At 28.5% G+C, this 17,042-nt stretch overlaps 1 protein-coding gene across 1 annotated transcript; it reads right to left on the bottom strand.

The window, feature by feature from the left end:
- Positions 1–5,448: 5,448 nt before the first annotated feature.
- On the bottom strand, positions 5,449–8,507 carry LOC137817034 (probable serine/threonine-protein kinase PBL9). The gene is made up of 6 exons (XM_068620246.1): positions 7,999–8,507; positions 7,216–7,541; positions 6,807–6,942; positions 6,591–6,733; positions 6,375–6,498; positions 5,449–6,265 (listed from the first exon to the last, which is right to left on the bottom strand). Exons 1-6 carry the CDS (start codon positions 8,048–8,050, stop codon positions 5,778–5,780), a joined length of 1,269 nt encoding a protein of 422 aa, XP_068476347.1. The 5' UTR covers positions 8,051–8,507; the 3' UTR covers positions 5,449–5,777.
- Positions 8,508–17,042: the final 8,535 nt, after the last annotated feature.

Here is a 17,042-nt window from a genome sequence, read left to right as displayed (position 1 = left end):
GCATTTTCATGCCTCTTTCTTTGTTTTTCACTTTGTCTCCTTCTACATGTATTTCTATTTGCTCTTCACTTGGTTCACGGTTTGGTAGAGTAGAGTTGTTGTAGTAGCTGGTTGAGTTCAGGCTTGTAATCGTTAAACTTGCACGTGATAAAGATCTATTTTCAACGTTGAAATTCTACATCACTGTTTTATTATTGTATTAACTGTGGATTAAATTCATGTTTGTCAACTAATTATCTGTTTATTGAGTTGTTCGATACGAGTATTGAAAGAGACTGCACCATAGTTGAGTAATATTCTGTGGGTATGAGTTCAGGTGGGTAGCTAGGTTCTCACCTTTTTGGTTTATGTATTAATTACGGTGACTGAGCATTGCATGCAGAAGTTCCATTAAAACCCTAAGATGTTGTTCATTAATTAATGTGGGGGAGGAACTAGTAAGAACTGGTTTGTGACTGTTCTGCATAACTAGATAGCAAACTAGTTATAGAAAGATGTGTTGTTGAAAATGAACTAGTGGCACGGGAGTAAATAACAGAAGAGAGGAGCGTTTTAGTGGAATTATGTGGAGGAATGATTCATAGGGCATGGCGTGTGATTAATTGGTGATAGTGAATCAGACTATCTGGTGTAAAAAGCTGAATTAGATGATGCAATATCTTAGATAAGCTGGTAGCTGTCAATTTCAAAGCTGCTACACAAGTGTACTTTTGTACTATCTTATATATCTTTGTATGAGGGACCATCATATTGGGTCTATAAAGCCTATAGAAACTCTCCTGCAACCGTAGATGGTCATAGAGCTAGCTAAGTTTCGTGGGGAAGGACGAAGGAGTGAAGGTCCTACAACAGAGAGAGAAAGAAAGAGAAATTTTTTTATTTTCTACATGAACTGTGTATAGATTCATGACACGTATATCGTATGGTCAAAACAAATCCACCACGGTTGCTGACTGATATTCAGTGGTCCCATTTCTTATTATATCATAATAATAATATAAAATGGAAGAGTAGGGTTTTCTGTGGGTTGATGACACACTGGAGATAAGAGCTTTTGGAGAACGAGAGATTTGTAATGACAGAGTAGAATACAAGGAAAGTGAAGAGAATCACACCTTCTGAATAGACGTAACAAAGGAACCATACATATACATGCATTTGCATAGATATTAGATAATATCGTTGCCTGCTATGTTGTCGTACCAGATACTCTTCTCTGCAAAACCAAAATAATTTAATATTTACAAGAATCAGATACATGTTTTATCTCATTGTTGTGTAAGATGTGTGTGTGATAATTATCTTTATAGTTAAGTTTTATCCCTTGTTTTTGTTTGTTAAAGTGAATGTATTAGATAGAAAAATAATGTATCTGCTTACATGAAAGAGAGAGTAAGTTATTTTATTTACATTATCTCTAATAATTAATCATTTAAGTTTATTTGTTATGTATTTAAGAGACTATTTTGTTTCTCATAAGGAATGGAAGGTAGTATTCTTTTAGGATTAGATTGATATTAAGTTATAAAAGGTTCTGAGATTAAGTTGTTATTAAGGTATAGAGTTAATTAATTTATTACTAAGTTATAAAATTTAGGAACTTAATTGTTATTAACTAGTTTAAATAAGATGTATTTGTGTTTTTTTTCTCTTTCAACTTACCTTTATTAAATCAAATGAACCTTTTATTCTAAATTTCATTATTATATCTCTAAAATTTATAAAAAAATGTGCTATTTCTTGAATTACAAAAATGTTGTTAATCTATACAATTTAAAAAATTGTCTTTCATCCTCACAGTAGCGTACATGTGATACTTAAAAGGACATATGAAAGATTAAAGACAATCTTAACTTATTTTGTTCACACAATACATAAAAAAATAAAAAATAAATGTGATATTATATTTTTTGTTAAATATATCATTTTAAGTTTATGTTTAATTATTATATAATTTTAATTATTTAATTATTAAAATAGTTAACTCATATTTCTAAAAATTATAAAAGATTAAACAAATGATTTAACTATTAAAATAATTAACTTATATTTTAAAAATTATTAATACAAAAATGGGATAATAAAATCTTATTTATATAATATATAATTTATTTGTGCATACATGTACTGTCTACAAAAATTATATAAAGAAAAAGTAATGACACGGATTTGGAACTTGTAGCTATATCCTCATCTTTATGGTCGCTGTTAAAAAAGATCAAATAAATTTTGTATATAGTGAAAGTGGATGTTATCTGTTAGAGTTGGAATAGGTTCTTTTGTTCATTTATATATATATATATATATATATAAGAAATATTATTTTTATGAAAGATAGGTGATTAAAATTTACAAGTGATAATATAATTGAGTTATGAGATTTCCAAGTAATAAAATCACGTTTATTAACTTTAATGCTCTAAAAAATAATTTAGGATTTTATAAAGTAATTTATATAATACAATTAATGCAAATAAAATTAGTAATATTTTCATAATGTAAATTTAATAAGTTAGGATTTTAGACAATCATCAAATAACCAAAGAGATGATATAAATATCATTAATTACATTAACATCCTTAGTCCTAATTAATTTTTCTTCTTTTTGTTTGAATTTGAAAATATTTTAATTAGATTTTAAGATAGAGCAGAAGGTTATCATTCTCATACAATCATTAAACATAAAAAGAGTATAACTGGACTGTTGTTAAAATTTATAAACTTGGTCAATTTAAGTTTAATTATATCTAATCTCAACCACTGAGATAAATAATTGAAATTTTATTATTTTTACATAAGAGAAAAATTAGTCTATAGATTTGAGGTTGTTTTATAATTCTAAATTACATTTTTTTACAATACACAATTAGTGTGTTTTGTACTTGTATTGCTCTCTAATTGGAATAGAATGCTATCAGATAGAGATGATATTTTTATGTTGAAGGTGAATATGTTAGGTGACAAATTTTGTGTTCTATAACCTTGAGTTAATCACTTTATAATGTTTCACGCTTAAGGCAAGGCAAGATTAGGTTAGGTTTGACCCAACTCATATAAGATCGAGTCGACTTGAAGTCAAGTCATACAAGGTTGGACTAAGCATGTTTAGGACAAACCTGGAAGAACACACCAAAGTCAAACTAGGTATAGGCAGGACTCGGACAAGTTGGGTCGAGTTGGTCCAGGATAAGGTCGGGTCGAGTCATCCTAGGTCCACTTGGGGTCAAATCAGTCCCAAATCAAGTTGAATCAGTCTGAGTCCACGTCTGGATGAGTTAGCCTGGGTTTACCTCAGGTCAAGTTAGGCGAGGTCTACATTAGGTTGTTCTTAGGTCATGATGAGTCTGTTGAGGTCAATGTCAAGTTGAATTGGCTTGGAACTAGTTAGGTTGAGTCAACCCAAACCCAAGTCAAGTTTCCTAATCTATATCAAGCCGAGTCAATGCAAACCATGGCAAGTCAAGTTGAGTGGGATTTTGACCTAGGATAAGCTAAGACAACTCATGCCCAAATCGAGTCAAGTCAATTCCACTTTAGGTCGAATCAACCTAATTTCATCTCTAGTAAAGCTAAGTTGACTTAAGCACAAGTCTAACTAAGTTATGTTTGGTCTAGATTGTGTCCAAGTTAAGAAAGATCGAAAGTCATGTAAATTCAAGTTGAGTTCAAGTCAAGTTGAGTTGAGACACAAGTGTACTTTTAAAAAATCATACAAAATAGATTTAATCTATTTTAAATTAAAATAAATTTGAAAATTAAATATATATTATTATATTTTATCAATGTTATGAGAGTATCAAAATATTAGAATGTGGTTAGATAAGACTAATTATCCCCTGCACCAGATGAATTGTGATCAGCACCTTACACCGCTACAGAAAATGTCTAATAGCCGTTAGATAATTAGGGTTGAAGACATTGGACCCACATTTTAATATTATTTAATCAGGTGGGTCTAAGCAATCATAACTGGCCTAAAAATTGCCAGGATAACTGTGTCACCTGACATGATTCTTCTAACCAACCAACTCCATTCCAAGAGCTGCTCTCAAAGCTAAGAATTTCTTTTTCTTTATTTCCAAATTTAACATTTTCAATGCAAACAGGTTTTGCTTTTAAATTTAATTTTGGAAGCTAAAAATTGAATACTATAACATGAGGACTCAGGTTGCATTATAATTTTCAATGATTTTTAAGTCTTCATTACGTTCATTTTATTAAATTTTTTTCTATGATTATTGCTTGGTGTATACCTGCTTAAAAAAATATTTCTTATTTCCTTGTTACAATTAAGTGAAGTCTTTATCCAGTATTCTTTTTCGTATAATTGAAATTTTCCTTTTTTTTCCATCAAAATATTTATGAACTAAATGGACCAAACTATTTTAAACATTATTTCATTCAAAACTTATCAATACTAACATTATATTCCACCTAAAATTATAAAATTCCAAAATTATAAAATTCCAAAAGAATTTATTCTTTAGAATCTTAATGTAGTGTACACAAATCCAATAAATATCATTAATTTGTTTGACTTGTAAACATTTTTGAATAATTTCACATCCTATATTTATACTAAAACCTCAATTAGTTGAGGATAAAATAAAGATGTGTGTATGAACTTCATGTAAAAAAGGAAATTAATCAGAAAAATTTGTAAGGACTTAACAAGTCAAGAGCTCTAAATTTAAACAAAAATTTATTTAGTAAGTGAAATTACACTTTACTGGACCAAACATGTGATTCAGACATTTTTAAAAGGTTGATTACCTAGAATGGCAGATAAGAAGTCCAAGTTGGACATTGCTTGAAGGATGTCCAAAAAATGTTTTATTTAAAAGATAGAAAGAGTGATCAATGAGTATTCATTTCATTCAGTAGTGAGTATGTAGTCACAGCAATTACTCTAGACATAGACATGGTGGCTTCTTGGAAGCAAGTCAATGCTGCTTATAATCCACCATTAGGAACGATGAATCAAGTACAGTTTTGACATTTTGGTTACCAAGTGGGAACTTAATTGAAAAGGTACTTGCTTGTACGGCTTCATAATAATTCTAACAGGATTATAGTACAACACATGTGTAGCATTCCTCAAAATTCAAACATTCTACAACGTTATCTTCTTCAGTGGGCCACCATTGTAGACTTTAGGAGGAGGATTGATTCAGGGTGTTGAGGATTGATTCAGGGTGTTGCCTTCCCTTGTTGTAATGAAACACAAGTAACACGACATGCAGTAAACTGCATCCCAGAAAAAAGTTGCTTTCATAATCATGCGTTTTCAAATGGAAAAGCTTAGATTTATGTCTTTGTCTTCTGGTGCAGTTGATTGATTATAACCAAACTGCTTCAGTTTTCATTGCAAGTTTTGAATCGTGTTCTCACACATTGCGAAATTTCATTGATACAATTGAGTCATTGACAAGAAAATGGACAGAATATAGCACAAGCTTTTCAATGTATTTCGTATGTAGAAGTCCTATAAGGCAATGAGGTGTTACAAAATAGCCTAGGAAATCTATAGACAACAAAAATGAACAATCATACAAATCTACCTGCCTTCCCACCTAGTTTAATAGTAGTTACACACACTTTCACTTTGACAGATCTCAGAATACGAGTAATACTAATGGTGGTGAGAGGAGTTTGGTACTGAATAATATATTGCGTGAAATATGATATGTACAGTGTAATAGCTACACAGGTGGCTGAGGTCATGGAGAAGATGAGAAGAAGCATCATGTTAAGTTAGAAGGCTGTGTTTGAAATGTCAAGTATAGAGAGGGGATGCAGAGGGCCTGGGATAAGTTGAGGGAGTCTCCATGCGGCTAAAGTCATCAGCACTTCTTCTACGAGCTCGAGATCCATTAACAGAAGGATTTTGATAGCCTCTACTTACATCAGCACTTCTTCTTCGAACGCGACAAAGATTTTGATTGCCTTCATTTGCATTAGGAACCTGCAGCTGCTCCAATGTTGTAACCACTTCATCCATGTTTGGCCTGAACTTGGAATCTATTGACAGGCACCGCAAGGCAAGGTTGGCTACCTTATAGGCATCATCCGTTGAATATTGTCCTTCAAGCCGGGTGTCTAACACACGAAATATCTTACGTTTGTTTGCTAGAAATGGTTTACCCCATTCCACCAAACTGTGTTGTCCAGATGGTCTGTTCTTGTCAACTGCTCTCTTTCCAGATAACATTTCCAGCAAGACAACTCCAAAACTATAGACATCACTCTTGGACGTGAGATGACCTACAGGAACAATTTAGCCATTAACCAAAGAGCTGAAACTAGAATAACTTAACAAACTCAGAAATGGAAGAGGTCATGAAATGATCTGGTATCATAAAACCAACAATACCTGTGGCTAGATATTCAGGAGCTGCATATCCGTAGGTTCCCATTACCCTGGTGGAGACATGACTTTTGTCACCCGTTGGTCCATCCTTTGCCAGCCCAAAATCAGAAAGTTTTGCATTGTAATTCTGTGATCAAACAACATACTTGTTTCAGATCTGACAGCCAAACGGTTTCTACACATTGAATACAAAAAGTTAAAAGTTAAAGGTTCACATACTGAATCCAGCAAAATATTTGAAGTCTTAAAATCTCTATATATCACTTTTGTTTCAGCACTGTGTAGAAAGGCAAGCCCTCTGGCAGCATCAAGAGCAACTTTCAAACGGAGGCTCCAAGAAAGTGGCTGAAAATATGAGCCTCCTGTTACAGTACATATTGCCAGTGTTAAACAGACTTCTCAAGTTAAAACTATGAGAAAAGATGGAAAACTTACTCCTGAACAAATGGTTTTCCAAGCTTCCGCGAGGCATGAATTCATAGACGAGAAGGCGGTGTTCATCTTCAAGGCAAAACCCAATCAATCTCACCAGATGAGGATGAGAAAGTTGTCCAAGGTAATTGACTTCAGCCTAAAAGTGAAAATAGAAACACAGTAAGGCAAGCACATCTGAACCACCAAAAATAATACTGTATAATTGTATTGAAGTGGTAACAGGTCTAAAAATGTAATGAAGCAACATCATCATGTAGCTTAGCAGAACATGGACAACATAAGGCTAATTGAGATTTGCTTGCTTCTTAAATCATTAACCATGCATTGCACTACTAACTATGGTGTAGTGTCGGCATCATTTGTTTCTTAATTAGTATGAAGTGTGAAGAAAGGATTAGATTAAACTTACCAACCACTCCCTGTGACCCTGGATGCCATCTTGATTAAGTCTTTTCACAGCAATAACAATGCCAGTGCCTGGTTTTGTAGCAGTCAATGAATTCTCATCAATCCACCCTTTAAAAACTGATCCAAAACCACCTTCTCCTAACACACTGTCTGGACGGAAATTCCTAGTGGCCGTCTTAAGTTCTGATAAGGTGAAGCTCTTCAAATTGGATGACTGCAAGATCTCACCCTCACTCCGAGGAGTCTGAGGGACTGAGTTCCCTGAAACCTTATCGTTTGTGCTGCCAAGATAATTTCCATCTGTACTCCCATACTTTGAATTCAACCCTGCCAAATCAAACCATAGCCATTACTTAGTTAAACTTTATCAATGCCAAACCAAATATAACATTCACCTAGCTATACAATACAACTGGTTCTGCAATCATGTTTACACACGGATCACATTGGTATATGTGAAGAGAACGATTCACTGTGTTAAGGTTAAGCTTAAAGACTACTTACTAAGAGATGAAAGCACAAAATATTAATTCAGATAACAAAAATTGAAATAGATTTGATATTTGTGCAGCGAACAAGACAGTGTAATTAAAGAACTGGAAGAGGAAGGAAAAGAAACCTAACATCAATTTACCAAAAAAAAAATCTTCTTTTTAAATAAAGGGGGAAGGAAAGGACTAAACTTGGACTATAGAAAAACAGAGACCGAAACCAGAGTGGAATGAAAAAACAGGGCCCGTTGAAGAGGGAAAAAAAATTGAGATACAAACACATAGTTGCATACCAGTATTATACGGGCTTTCAGCTTTAATTTGGGCGCTCAAACAAACACCCATGTTGGCTAGAGAACGCAAGATGTTGCAGAAAGCATGAAAGTTTAATTGAATACAGAGGGAAGAAAAGGAAAGGAGATTGAAAAGACAGAAGATTGGTGAAGGAGAAGGCTAAGAAACTGTTTGCAGTGGAAGCGTGTGTGTGTGTTTACATTGGCTGAGAGAAAAGACGAGAAAAGGGAGATTTGGGTAAAAGAATGGATGGATGGAAGTAGAGTAGAAAATTAATAAATAGGAACAGAAAAAAAAGAGAAAGTTGAAAAGAAAAAGGAAGGAAGAAGGTGAATTGTGAGTGAGAGGAAGCAGTGGCATTCATTGTATGAAAATGAAGTATGAAGCATGAAACATGGACCCCCCTTTTCCTAGATACTGTTCCACAACTGTAATAAGTTCCTCAAACAAACAATACTAAGTTCCAATCTCATACATGGTTTACACACACCTCATCATCTCTTCTCCTGTCTCGACCCTGTATCATCAAGAACAACAAATACTATTTTCCAGCTGTCCCTGGATTTTTAACATCCTACACCATTTATTACATTTTTTATGAGTAATTTGTAAACCATTAATAATTTTAAAAAACATCTTAAAAGTATTTTTGAATTAGTAATGAAAAATAAATCTTGAGGTTTTTTATTTAGTTATTTTTTATAATGTAGAGAAAAAAAAACTCTTGAGATCTGTTCTAAAAGGGGTTTGTGGTCTAGAGAACGATTCCTTCTGTCTAATGGTCATTCATACTCCAAGTTTCCTGTTTCGCCTTCTTCTTTCGGTCGTTTGACTCCACAGATGGGGGTAGTACCTGCAGAAGGCACTCTAACGCTTAAGTCAGTCGGAATGTTAGCACTCGGGTGTCAGAATACTATAGATAATGACGTACCTGGTTTTTTGAATGTGTGCTATTTATATTATCTTAATGAGTTTTTGTTGATAGGTAGTATTAAGAAGTTGGTTCGTGTTTAGGATTGTGCTAAACAATCCTTAACTATGAATTAACCTTGTTGACTTGGTTAATGACTCGTCGCCCAGAGCTAGTCGGTCACACGTTATGTGACCTAATCATGATTGAGTGGTTTAGATCCTAGCTCACCGTCATGAGTGACTCGTCGTCCGAGTACAAGATCAATCAGAGCAGTAGTCTTGTTGAGTTATATGTTTGTTGTTGCATTGGAAAATTTAATGCTTGGAGGCTTGATTGATTGAAGGCTTATCAAATTGTTGCAGGTGCAGCTAAGCTAAGGTAAGGTTTAATAACAAACATGTCACATTTAAATTATTCTTCTTTTGAAATAAAATAAATCACATTGTCTCCTATAAAATAGTATAAAGCATATGATAGAGACTATTTATGCCATATAAGGTCTGACATGAGATATCAATAACATTTGTTTCAAAATCTAAGTAAAATCTAGTTTCACTTAATCCATATGATTGCGAAAACAATGTCAAATATATATATAAAAAAAAATACTATTATTTAAGAATGAGACTAATATCTAATTAGAATATGTTAAACTATTTCTACTATTACCCTAAAGATAATCACTATCCATCTAACCAATAATTACAGTGACGACAACAATTTCAAACACAGTCTACAAGAACAAATCATATTTTTATTTATTCTAATTTTAAATTAGGCTTGATCCTTGCATTTTTTTAAAATAAAATGGTACTCGGTTATCTTATTTTGTTTAAAAATAATATATTAATTAAAATTTAAATATCAAAATACAAATTTATAGATTTTTTTTATAAAAAAAAGGTTTAATTATTCTACATTAAAAATCATATTATTACTAAATTATAAATTTATAAAATATAAAATGATTAAATAGCTATAAAATATATAATTATTTTTACTATTATTTGGATACAAATATAAATATAAATAAAATAAAAAGTATGATTGTTACCTTATTGAGAGAATGTTTCTTTTAAAGTTAAAATGTGATTTCTATTTTAGTGATAGCGAATTTTTCTAACTATCCAATTTTATATATATAGTGATGGTAACATTCTCATTTTATCCGTATTTCATAATAAATTATGTATGTGATATGTAATTAACATATAAATATATATTATTATCTAATATTTTATCTTAAAATATATTTATTTTTTTAGAAATTTTAATATATATACAAAAGTTTATAATATAAAAACATTTGTTTTTGTGGAGTTCTACTACCTGAAACTTTATATGCTCCCGTATAATTTAACACAATCATCACAGATTAAATAAAATAAATACAAAACAAAACATAAGGTAAGTTAACTATTTTAAAGAATTCTAATATAAATTTAACTTTTAAGAACAAGCATAATTCATCAAATTCTCATAATTTACACAAAGTCACCATATGTCTATCACATCTATCATCCACATTATTCCTTTTAGATTTCTAGTGACTTACATACTCAAACACTTGACTATAATTCTGAAAACTCGTGTATTGAAATTAGCATCTAGAGACATACACCTGTCATACTACTCAATGTGAATCCATACAGTCATGCGTAAAATCATCTTAAAATATAATATGAATAACTGAATTTTCTATTTACATGCTATTTTGATTTTAATGATAAAGTATTCAGGTGTCATTTAAAATATATAACTTCTACTAAAGTTATTTTCTAGATCCCTACAATGATATTGTGAGAATAATTAATTTTCGGTACATTGATCTAAGCATCCTTTAAGAAGATATTAAAAAAAATTGTAACAATTTCTCTACAATTAAATAATATAATTTTTTGTTTGTAAAAAATCTTTAATTTTTACAATTTAAAATTTATTTGAATGTTAATGAATGTATTATGAAATATACAAGCGTTTGTTTAAGCTCTGTAAGCAAATGCTATTTTATTACAAATATGAAAAAAGAGCTGATAAAAAAGAATGAAAAAAGAATGTGTGTTTATTTTAAAATTAAAATGGTGTAAGTATTATTTAACAAGCAAAAGCACTGTGCCCAAATTAATATAGTTTATTTAAAGTATATTTACGAGCATACAATTTATCATAATTTAGGTGTTTTAAACTAAATTATTATATTAATAAAACATTACATTAAATTTATTTTTTTGTTATTTTTTATCATAATCACTATGATAAATTTTATGCATCTAACAAGAAGACATTTGAAAACATTTATTTACTGATGACATGAAATTATTTCATAGTAAATAAATATGTTAACAAAAAATAATTCATTAGCACTTTTTAAGTCATAAATAACAATGAGAAGGAAACTCGAAGTTAATAATCAATATTTCCAATGCATGGACTCCATTAAACTAATTACATTATCCTTATTATTGGAGTATCAAATGATACTTAAATGTGAGGGAAACATTGAGAGAATACTTTTTCATTTACTTTCTTTTCAATTATAAAAAGTATAACACATCTCTGGTTTAATGTTTCAAAATGTTAGATTCATATCCACCTTATTTTATATATATAATTATGAAATAAAAAATTAATTTTAAAGATAAAAATTAATTAGTTTATATTATTATTAAATAATTTTTAAATTGATATTTAATTAGTGATAAAATTTTTTGTTATTAAAGTTAAAATTTTTTTTTATTAAATTTAAAATCTAAATAATTGATAGTTAAAACTTTGGTAATTAATTAAATATTAATTTAGAAACTATTTAATAATAATATAAATTAATTTAGAAAAAAATGTTTTAATATCTAAAATGATGTTTAATTTAATCATAATAACAATTAATTTTTTTTTTTCTAAAATTATTTTTTATTTCATAATTTTTTATAATTAATATATATATATATATATATATATATATATTATTGAAATTTGACATGAAAAGGGATAAAGGCACTCAATTTTCTCTTTCTGATTCATTTCTCTTTCTGTCCATTTTTAGTTACCAAAAAGGCATAACTTGGACTTTTTCTTTTTAAAATATATCCAAATTTAGCAAAAGAAATTAGACTACTGTGGCATGTGGAGTCCCACATCCCATTGCAAATTTTTCTTAATCATGTTAACAAAATCAAATAATTATTTTTTAATGTGTGTTTTTCATTTAAAAAAAACCATTTTCTTGATAATTTAGCATTTTTATTTTTATTTCAGAACTCCTTACATCCTTTTGAAATCCTTAATATATTAACGGTATATTCCCTATAAAGTTCTAATCAGGAGAATAATGAGGAACATTATTTTCAAATTACATATTTGATTAAAAATATTTGTATTTTTTTTTGTCGTATTATTACTGCAAGAAGTTATGATGTGTAAATTTTTTTGGCCAAAAAGAGCGAAAAATAAGGAAAATGTTTGGCGACCATATCAAGGGAGACAGTAGGTTCCAGAGGTAGAGGTAGGTACTAGGCGTGATCACGTGCTCATTAATAGTAATCACGTGCTCATTAATAAATATGAAGAACTTCTCAAACAGAAGAAATTAAGATTTTACAGAGAAAAACAGAGAGGCCACAGAAACAGAGTATGTTGATTTGAGAAAGGAATGGTCACAGATTGGTGTTTGATGCTCAGTGAATTGACAAATGCAGCAACAAGCTTGTAGAATTAGATCATTGCTCTCTGTTTCACACAAATCAACATTTTTTCTTTTCTTTAAATATTTTTCACATAAAATATGTGGCTAAAATGAGTTCATTTCATTTCCACAAAAAACAAAACTTGTTGTCCAGTTAAATAGTATAAACTATTGCCTACAGGCCAACTACTTCACAGTTTGCAATACATTTTAATATATTAGCATATATAATAATAATAATAATAATAATAATATACATATACAGTGTTTTTACAAAACACTGGAATGCTAGTTCCAAATAAATATATAGAATACCAAACAATAGGTGAATAAATAAAAAAACATATTTCTTGTTTAGCATTCAATACCATATTCATAATATCTTATGTTTTCATTTCTACTTAATACAATAGTATATAAATGACCTAATTTGTAAAAATAATAATTAATGAGAGTATATATTACATATATATTGTTCACACAATATTATTATCAAGATATATTTGTTAAACTACAATGAACTTATTTTTAATCAAATTAATGAATTTTTAATCATATTTTATATGATTTGTCATATTTAATATTTTATTTAAAATATTCATATTAAACATTTTTATACCAAAAAGACTAACATTTAGTTCATTATCTTATGTGTTGATAGTTAGTTATATAAGTATTAGTGACACAAAAACTTCATTCATTTTCTCACTAACTAAGTCTATTTTATGTAATAAAACTATATTAATAAATCATATAATATTTTATTTTCTAATAAGTTCAATACTTAATTTTACAATTTTAAGGACCAATATTATCTAAAGTATATTCAAAATACATATTCATAAAAAGGAAATATATATATATAAGTTTAGTTTGTTTAACCTTGTTTCCAACAACTAAGAAAAACTTTCTTCCTTGACTTGAGCAAGATAGTTCTAAATAACAATTGATTTTGTCTCTCTTACCAAAATGTTCACTCCATGTTTAAGCATTCTCACAATATTTGAACTAAGTGATGCACATGTTGTGTCACACAAAATAAGTTTTAGAAACATAAATAAGTTCTCTTAACAATATTATCACTTAAGTGCTAATACATAATTCATAGTCTCACATATTTCAAAACCCATGAATCATTGACAAAACTTCACAATCAAATTCTTGGTTAAGTGTTATATAAACTTATCTCAATCTCTCTCACCCAAAATATAAATTTTCACTTGAAATATAAATTTGATCACTTCAACTTATATTACTGAAAATATTAAATAATGTATACAATTATAACTCACCATTTAAATGATATACTATTATCTATAAATATCACATGATGAAGTTATTATCAAACAACTAATAATTCTAATAGTTAATATTTTTATTATAAGTAAATGATTCTAAAACATCAATTATATAAATAACTATATTCAAATTAACTAAATCATTCAAAAATATCAATTATATAAATAATCATATTATAGATAATTCCTAGATAATATATAATTTCCTTCTTATTTCTAAGAGATTTATTTTCATTTTTTTAGGACTTTACAATTTTATTAATTGATAAAAATTTTAAAATATTTTATAATGTTATTTTAAAAAGAATACTTTTGTGTCAGGAGTTTTTAATTTTGTCAATTATTTTAGAATTGTTCAGTTTTTCAGTGTGAATATACAATAACTTTCATTTCAAATAATTATTAAAAATTAATAATTTTTTACTATATGATAATCTTATTACTGAATATAAGTGATATACAATTAGTATATTTAACTAAATTTAATTTTGTAAATAAAAAATATTTGTATTAATTTATGAAAAATGAAAGAAGCTCGTGACATGGAACTGCAAAGTCGGAAGCAAAACAGATGGATGTGATGTGACTTAACAGTGGAAAACAAAAGTTGGAGTTTGACGTCAAAAGAGAAGATAAATTGAATGAATGACTCTCTGCACTCTGCACTTTCTTTTGTCGTCTTTCATTTTCTCACTTCCTTTTGTCGTCTTTCATTCTCTCACTGCACGGATCAGAAAAAAGAATAATAAATGTTCCGATAAAACAACCAATTATAAAAATCGATGTGCAAACTTTTTAAAAATAAAAATAAAAAATAGATCACACATTAAAGGAAAACTTTCAAATACAATTAAATAATATTTTGTTGAAGTTTAATTTGATTAATGGTTGATTATTCTATTGGTAATAAATAAGTGAACAATAATATAAAAATTTGAATGTTTTTTTTATCGACAATAAAAAATAAATAAATGGGAACCACTTCAGGGTGGTTCAACCCTTATACATAAAGAACAAAACACCTTACCATACTTTTATCACGAAACGTCTACCTGATTATCTAAGGAACAACCAAATTAACCACAGGAAAACACTAAATTATCATCCTCATACAATCCAATGGGTTCAAAATCCAATTAGAGTATCTGAAGGAAGCACAGTGAAACTTTGCGTAAATCCACGACCAAACCTTTACTTGTACTAAGGCGAATACTTCGAGCGCATCTACCACCCTATCGAAGGACACGCAGGTTATTAAATCTAATCAATAGTGAAATATAAATATAAGTACTAATTAAACATAAAAAGGTGGTTGAAGCAATGACTTCACTCAAATTGATGAGTGGGACCAAACCAAAATCAAATAATGAGATTAACTAATATGATAAAAAGAGATGAGAACTTGTAACTATCAAAAGAAGAAAAGAAAAGAAAAATGAAAAAAAAATTGTGAACCGTGAAACAAGTAAATGATTCAACCAACTAGGCTACAAATGTTGAAGACTTAAACAAAGTTGGTAAGAAGTACATGTATATATGAATACAATTGGAACATAAAGAAACTTATTCAATCAATTTAAACTTCTCTTTCTAACATGTTATTATTAATCTTTGCTTTATGCTTCAATCGCTTTTAAGTGTAGTGTTGTGTACCCATTGGGATCAAAACTTGTGAATTAATAAAACAAAGTCATCATGTTCTTGGGAAACCATTAATTGCTTTTGAAGTCAGAAGAAGAAATTAAGGGTTTCCCTGTAAAAAGATAAGGTTTTGAACATAAAGATGTATTTCTAAACTTATCATTCAAACATTTGACAAGGTTCAATCTAAACAAAATTAGAAATTTGGTGTCATAGTATCTCTTCCTTCAAAAAAATCCACCCATGCAATGTTTATTATATATTTAGTTAGAAAAAATTTAGAAGATAATTCGTTTTTATAGAATTTAAATACTTAATGATAAAATATGTTATTTTAATAGAAAATTAAAAATATTATAAATTCATAATTACTTAAAATTATAAAACTTCATATTTTACCTAATTTTTTTTTATAATTTACGCACTTTTGTATATTACATCTATTTTCTTCTTTTTATAATTTTTTGTACTGGATGTTCGTAGTATTTTCAACATCAGTCAACCAATGTTAGTAGAAATGTGTTTTGCTAATATCTATTACAATTTTCTTTTTCAAAAATACATGTTAGTATTTATTGATCAATGTTACTCAATATTTTTTAAAAAAAATTAGTTTTCAGTTGACTCAACTATGATTTCTTTAGTGGTGTTAATGATTTCTTTAGCGGTGTTAATGATACTATTTTTTTTTCAATTTAATTAAGGTTTGTTTAATTAATGTTTATAGAAGTTGTATTTCAAGATTTTATTTCAATATATGCAAAATTTATTTTTAAAATGACATTAGTAAAGATTTTTTCAACAAATAGAAAAGTTGTTTTTAACATATATAAGCCAACATGTTTTTTTTTTGACATTTTTCTGGACAATTTTTTCTTATGTTTGCAGATATTGTTTTTCAATAAATTTCGATAGTGTTATTTTTGTAAGAAAGTAGTTAGAATTTATTTTAATGCAGACTACTATTATTAACCAAGCTTCTAATATTATTTTTAGACTGTATCAACTAGGAACAATTTTTCCCTAAAAGATAATTTCAATTAACACGTTGAAAAAACAACTCTAACTGACCTGTACTGAAATAATTTTATGACTAATAGTAATTGAAAATAATATTGGTTAATGTCATATAAGAATTATTTTTTTTCTCAATATTAGATAATTTTTTTTTATGAAATTGAACAAAAAAAGGTCTCATAGGCTAAAAAATGTCACTAACTCATTTTTGAATTATTAAATATCATTTAATATTTAAAAGATTGTATTTAATGATAAAGGAAATAATCTGTCAAAAAATCTAAGAATTTTAATAATCCTATTCCTCACAATTTGAGGTAACCAACAACCGAACACCAACAAACAAAATTAGAAGCACCCTTTTTTTATTCAGACTCACTGTTTTCATTCAAAAATTAGGAGTTCCCTAAAATCATATGCTATAAATACGAGAAAAACAACTTTTAACACACAATTACAAATGTAAAATGAAAATTTAGAAGTTCTGAAAAT

This window comes from Phaseolus vulgaris, unplaced genomic scaffold, assembly GCF_000499845.2.
Source record: "Phaseolus vulgaris cultivar G19833 unplaced genomic scaffold, P. vulgaris v2.0 scaffold_15, whole genome shotgun sequence".
In the NCBI taxonomy this organism is placed as follows: Eukaryota; Viridiplantae; Streptophyta; class Magnoliopsida; order Fabales; family Fabaceae; genus Phaseolus; species Phaseolus vulgaris.
This window is presented reverse-complemented; position numbering and strand designations above follow the sequence as displayed.

Coding starts and splice junctions, on each gene's coding strand:
- LOC137817034 (XM_068620246.1), bottom strand. CDS start 8,050: ATGGGTGTTTGTTTGAGCGCCCAAATTAAAGCTGAAAGCCCGTATAAT. Junction 7,542..7,998: donor TGAAAGCCCGTATAATACTG/GTATGCAACTAT, acceptor TTGATTTGGCAG/GGTTGAATTCAAAGTATGGG. Junction 6,499..6,590: donor CAAATATTTTGCTGGATTCA/GTATGTGAACCT, acceptor GTTTGATCACAG/AATTACAATGCAAAACTTTC.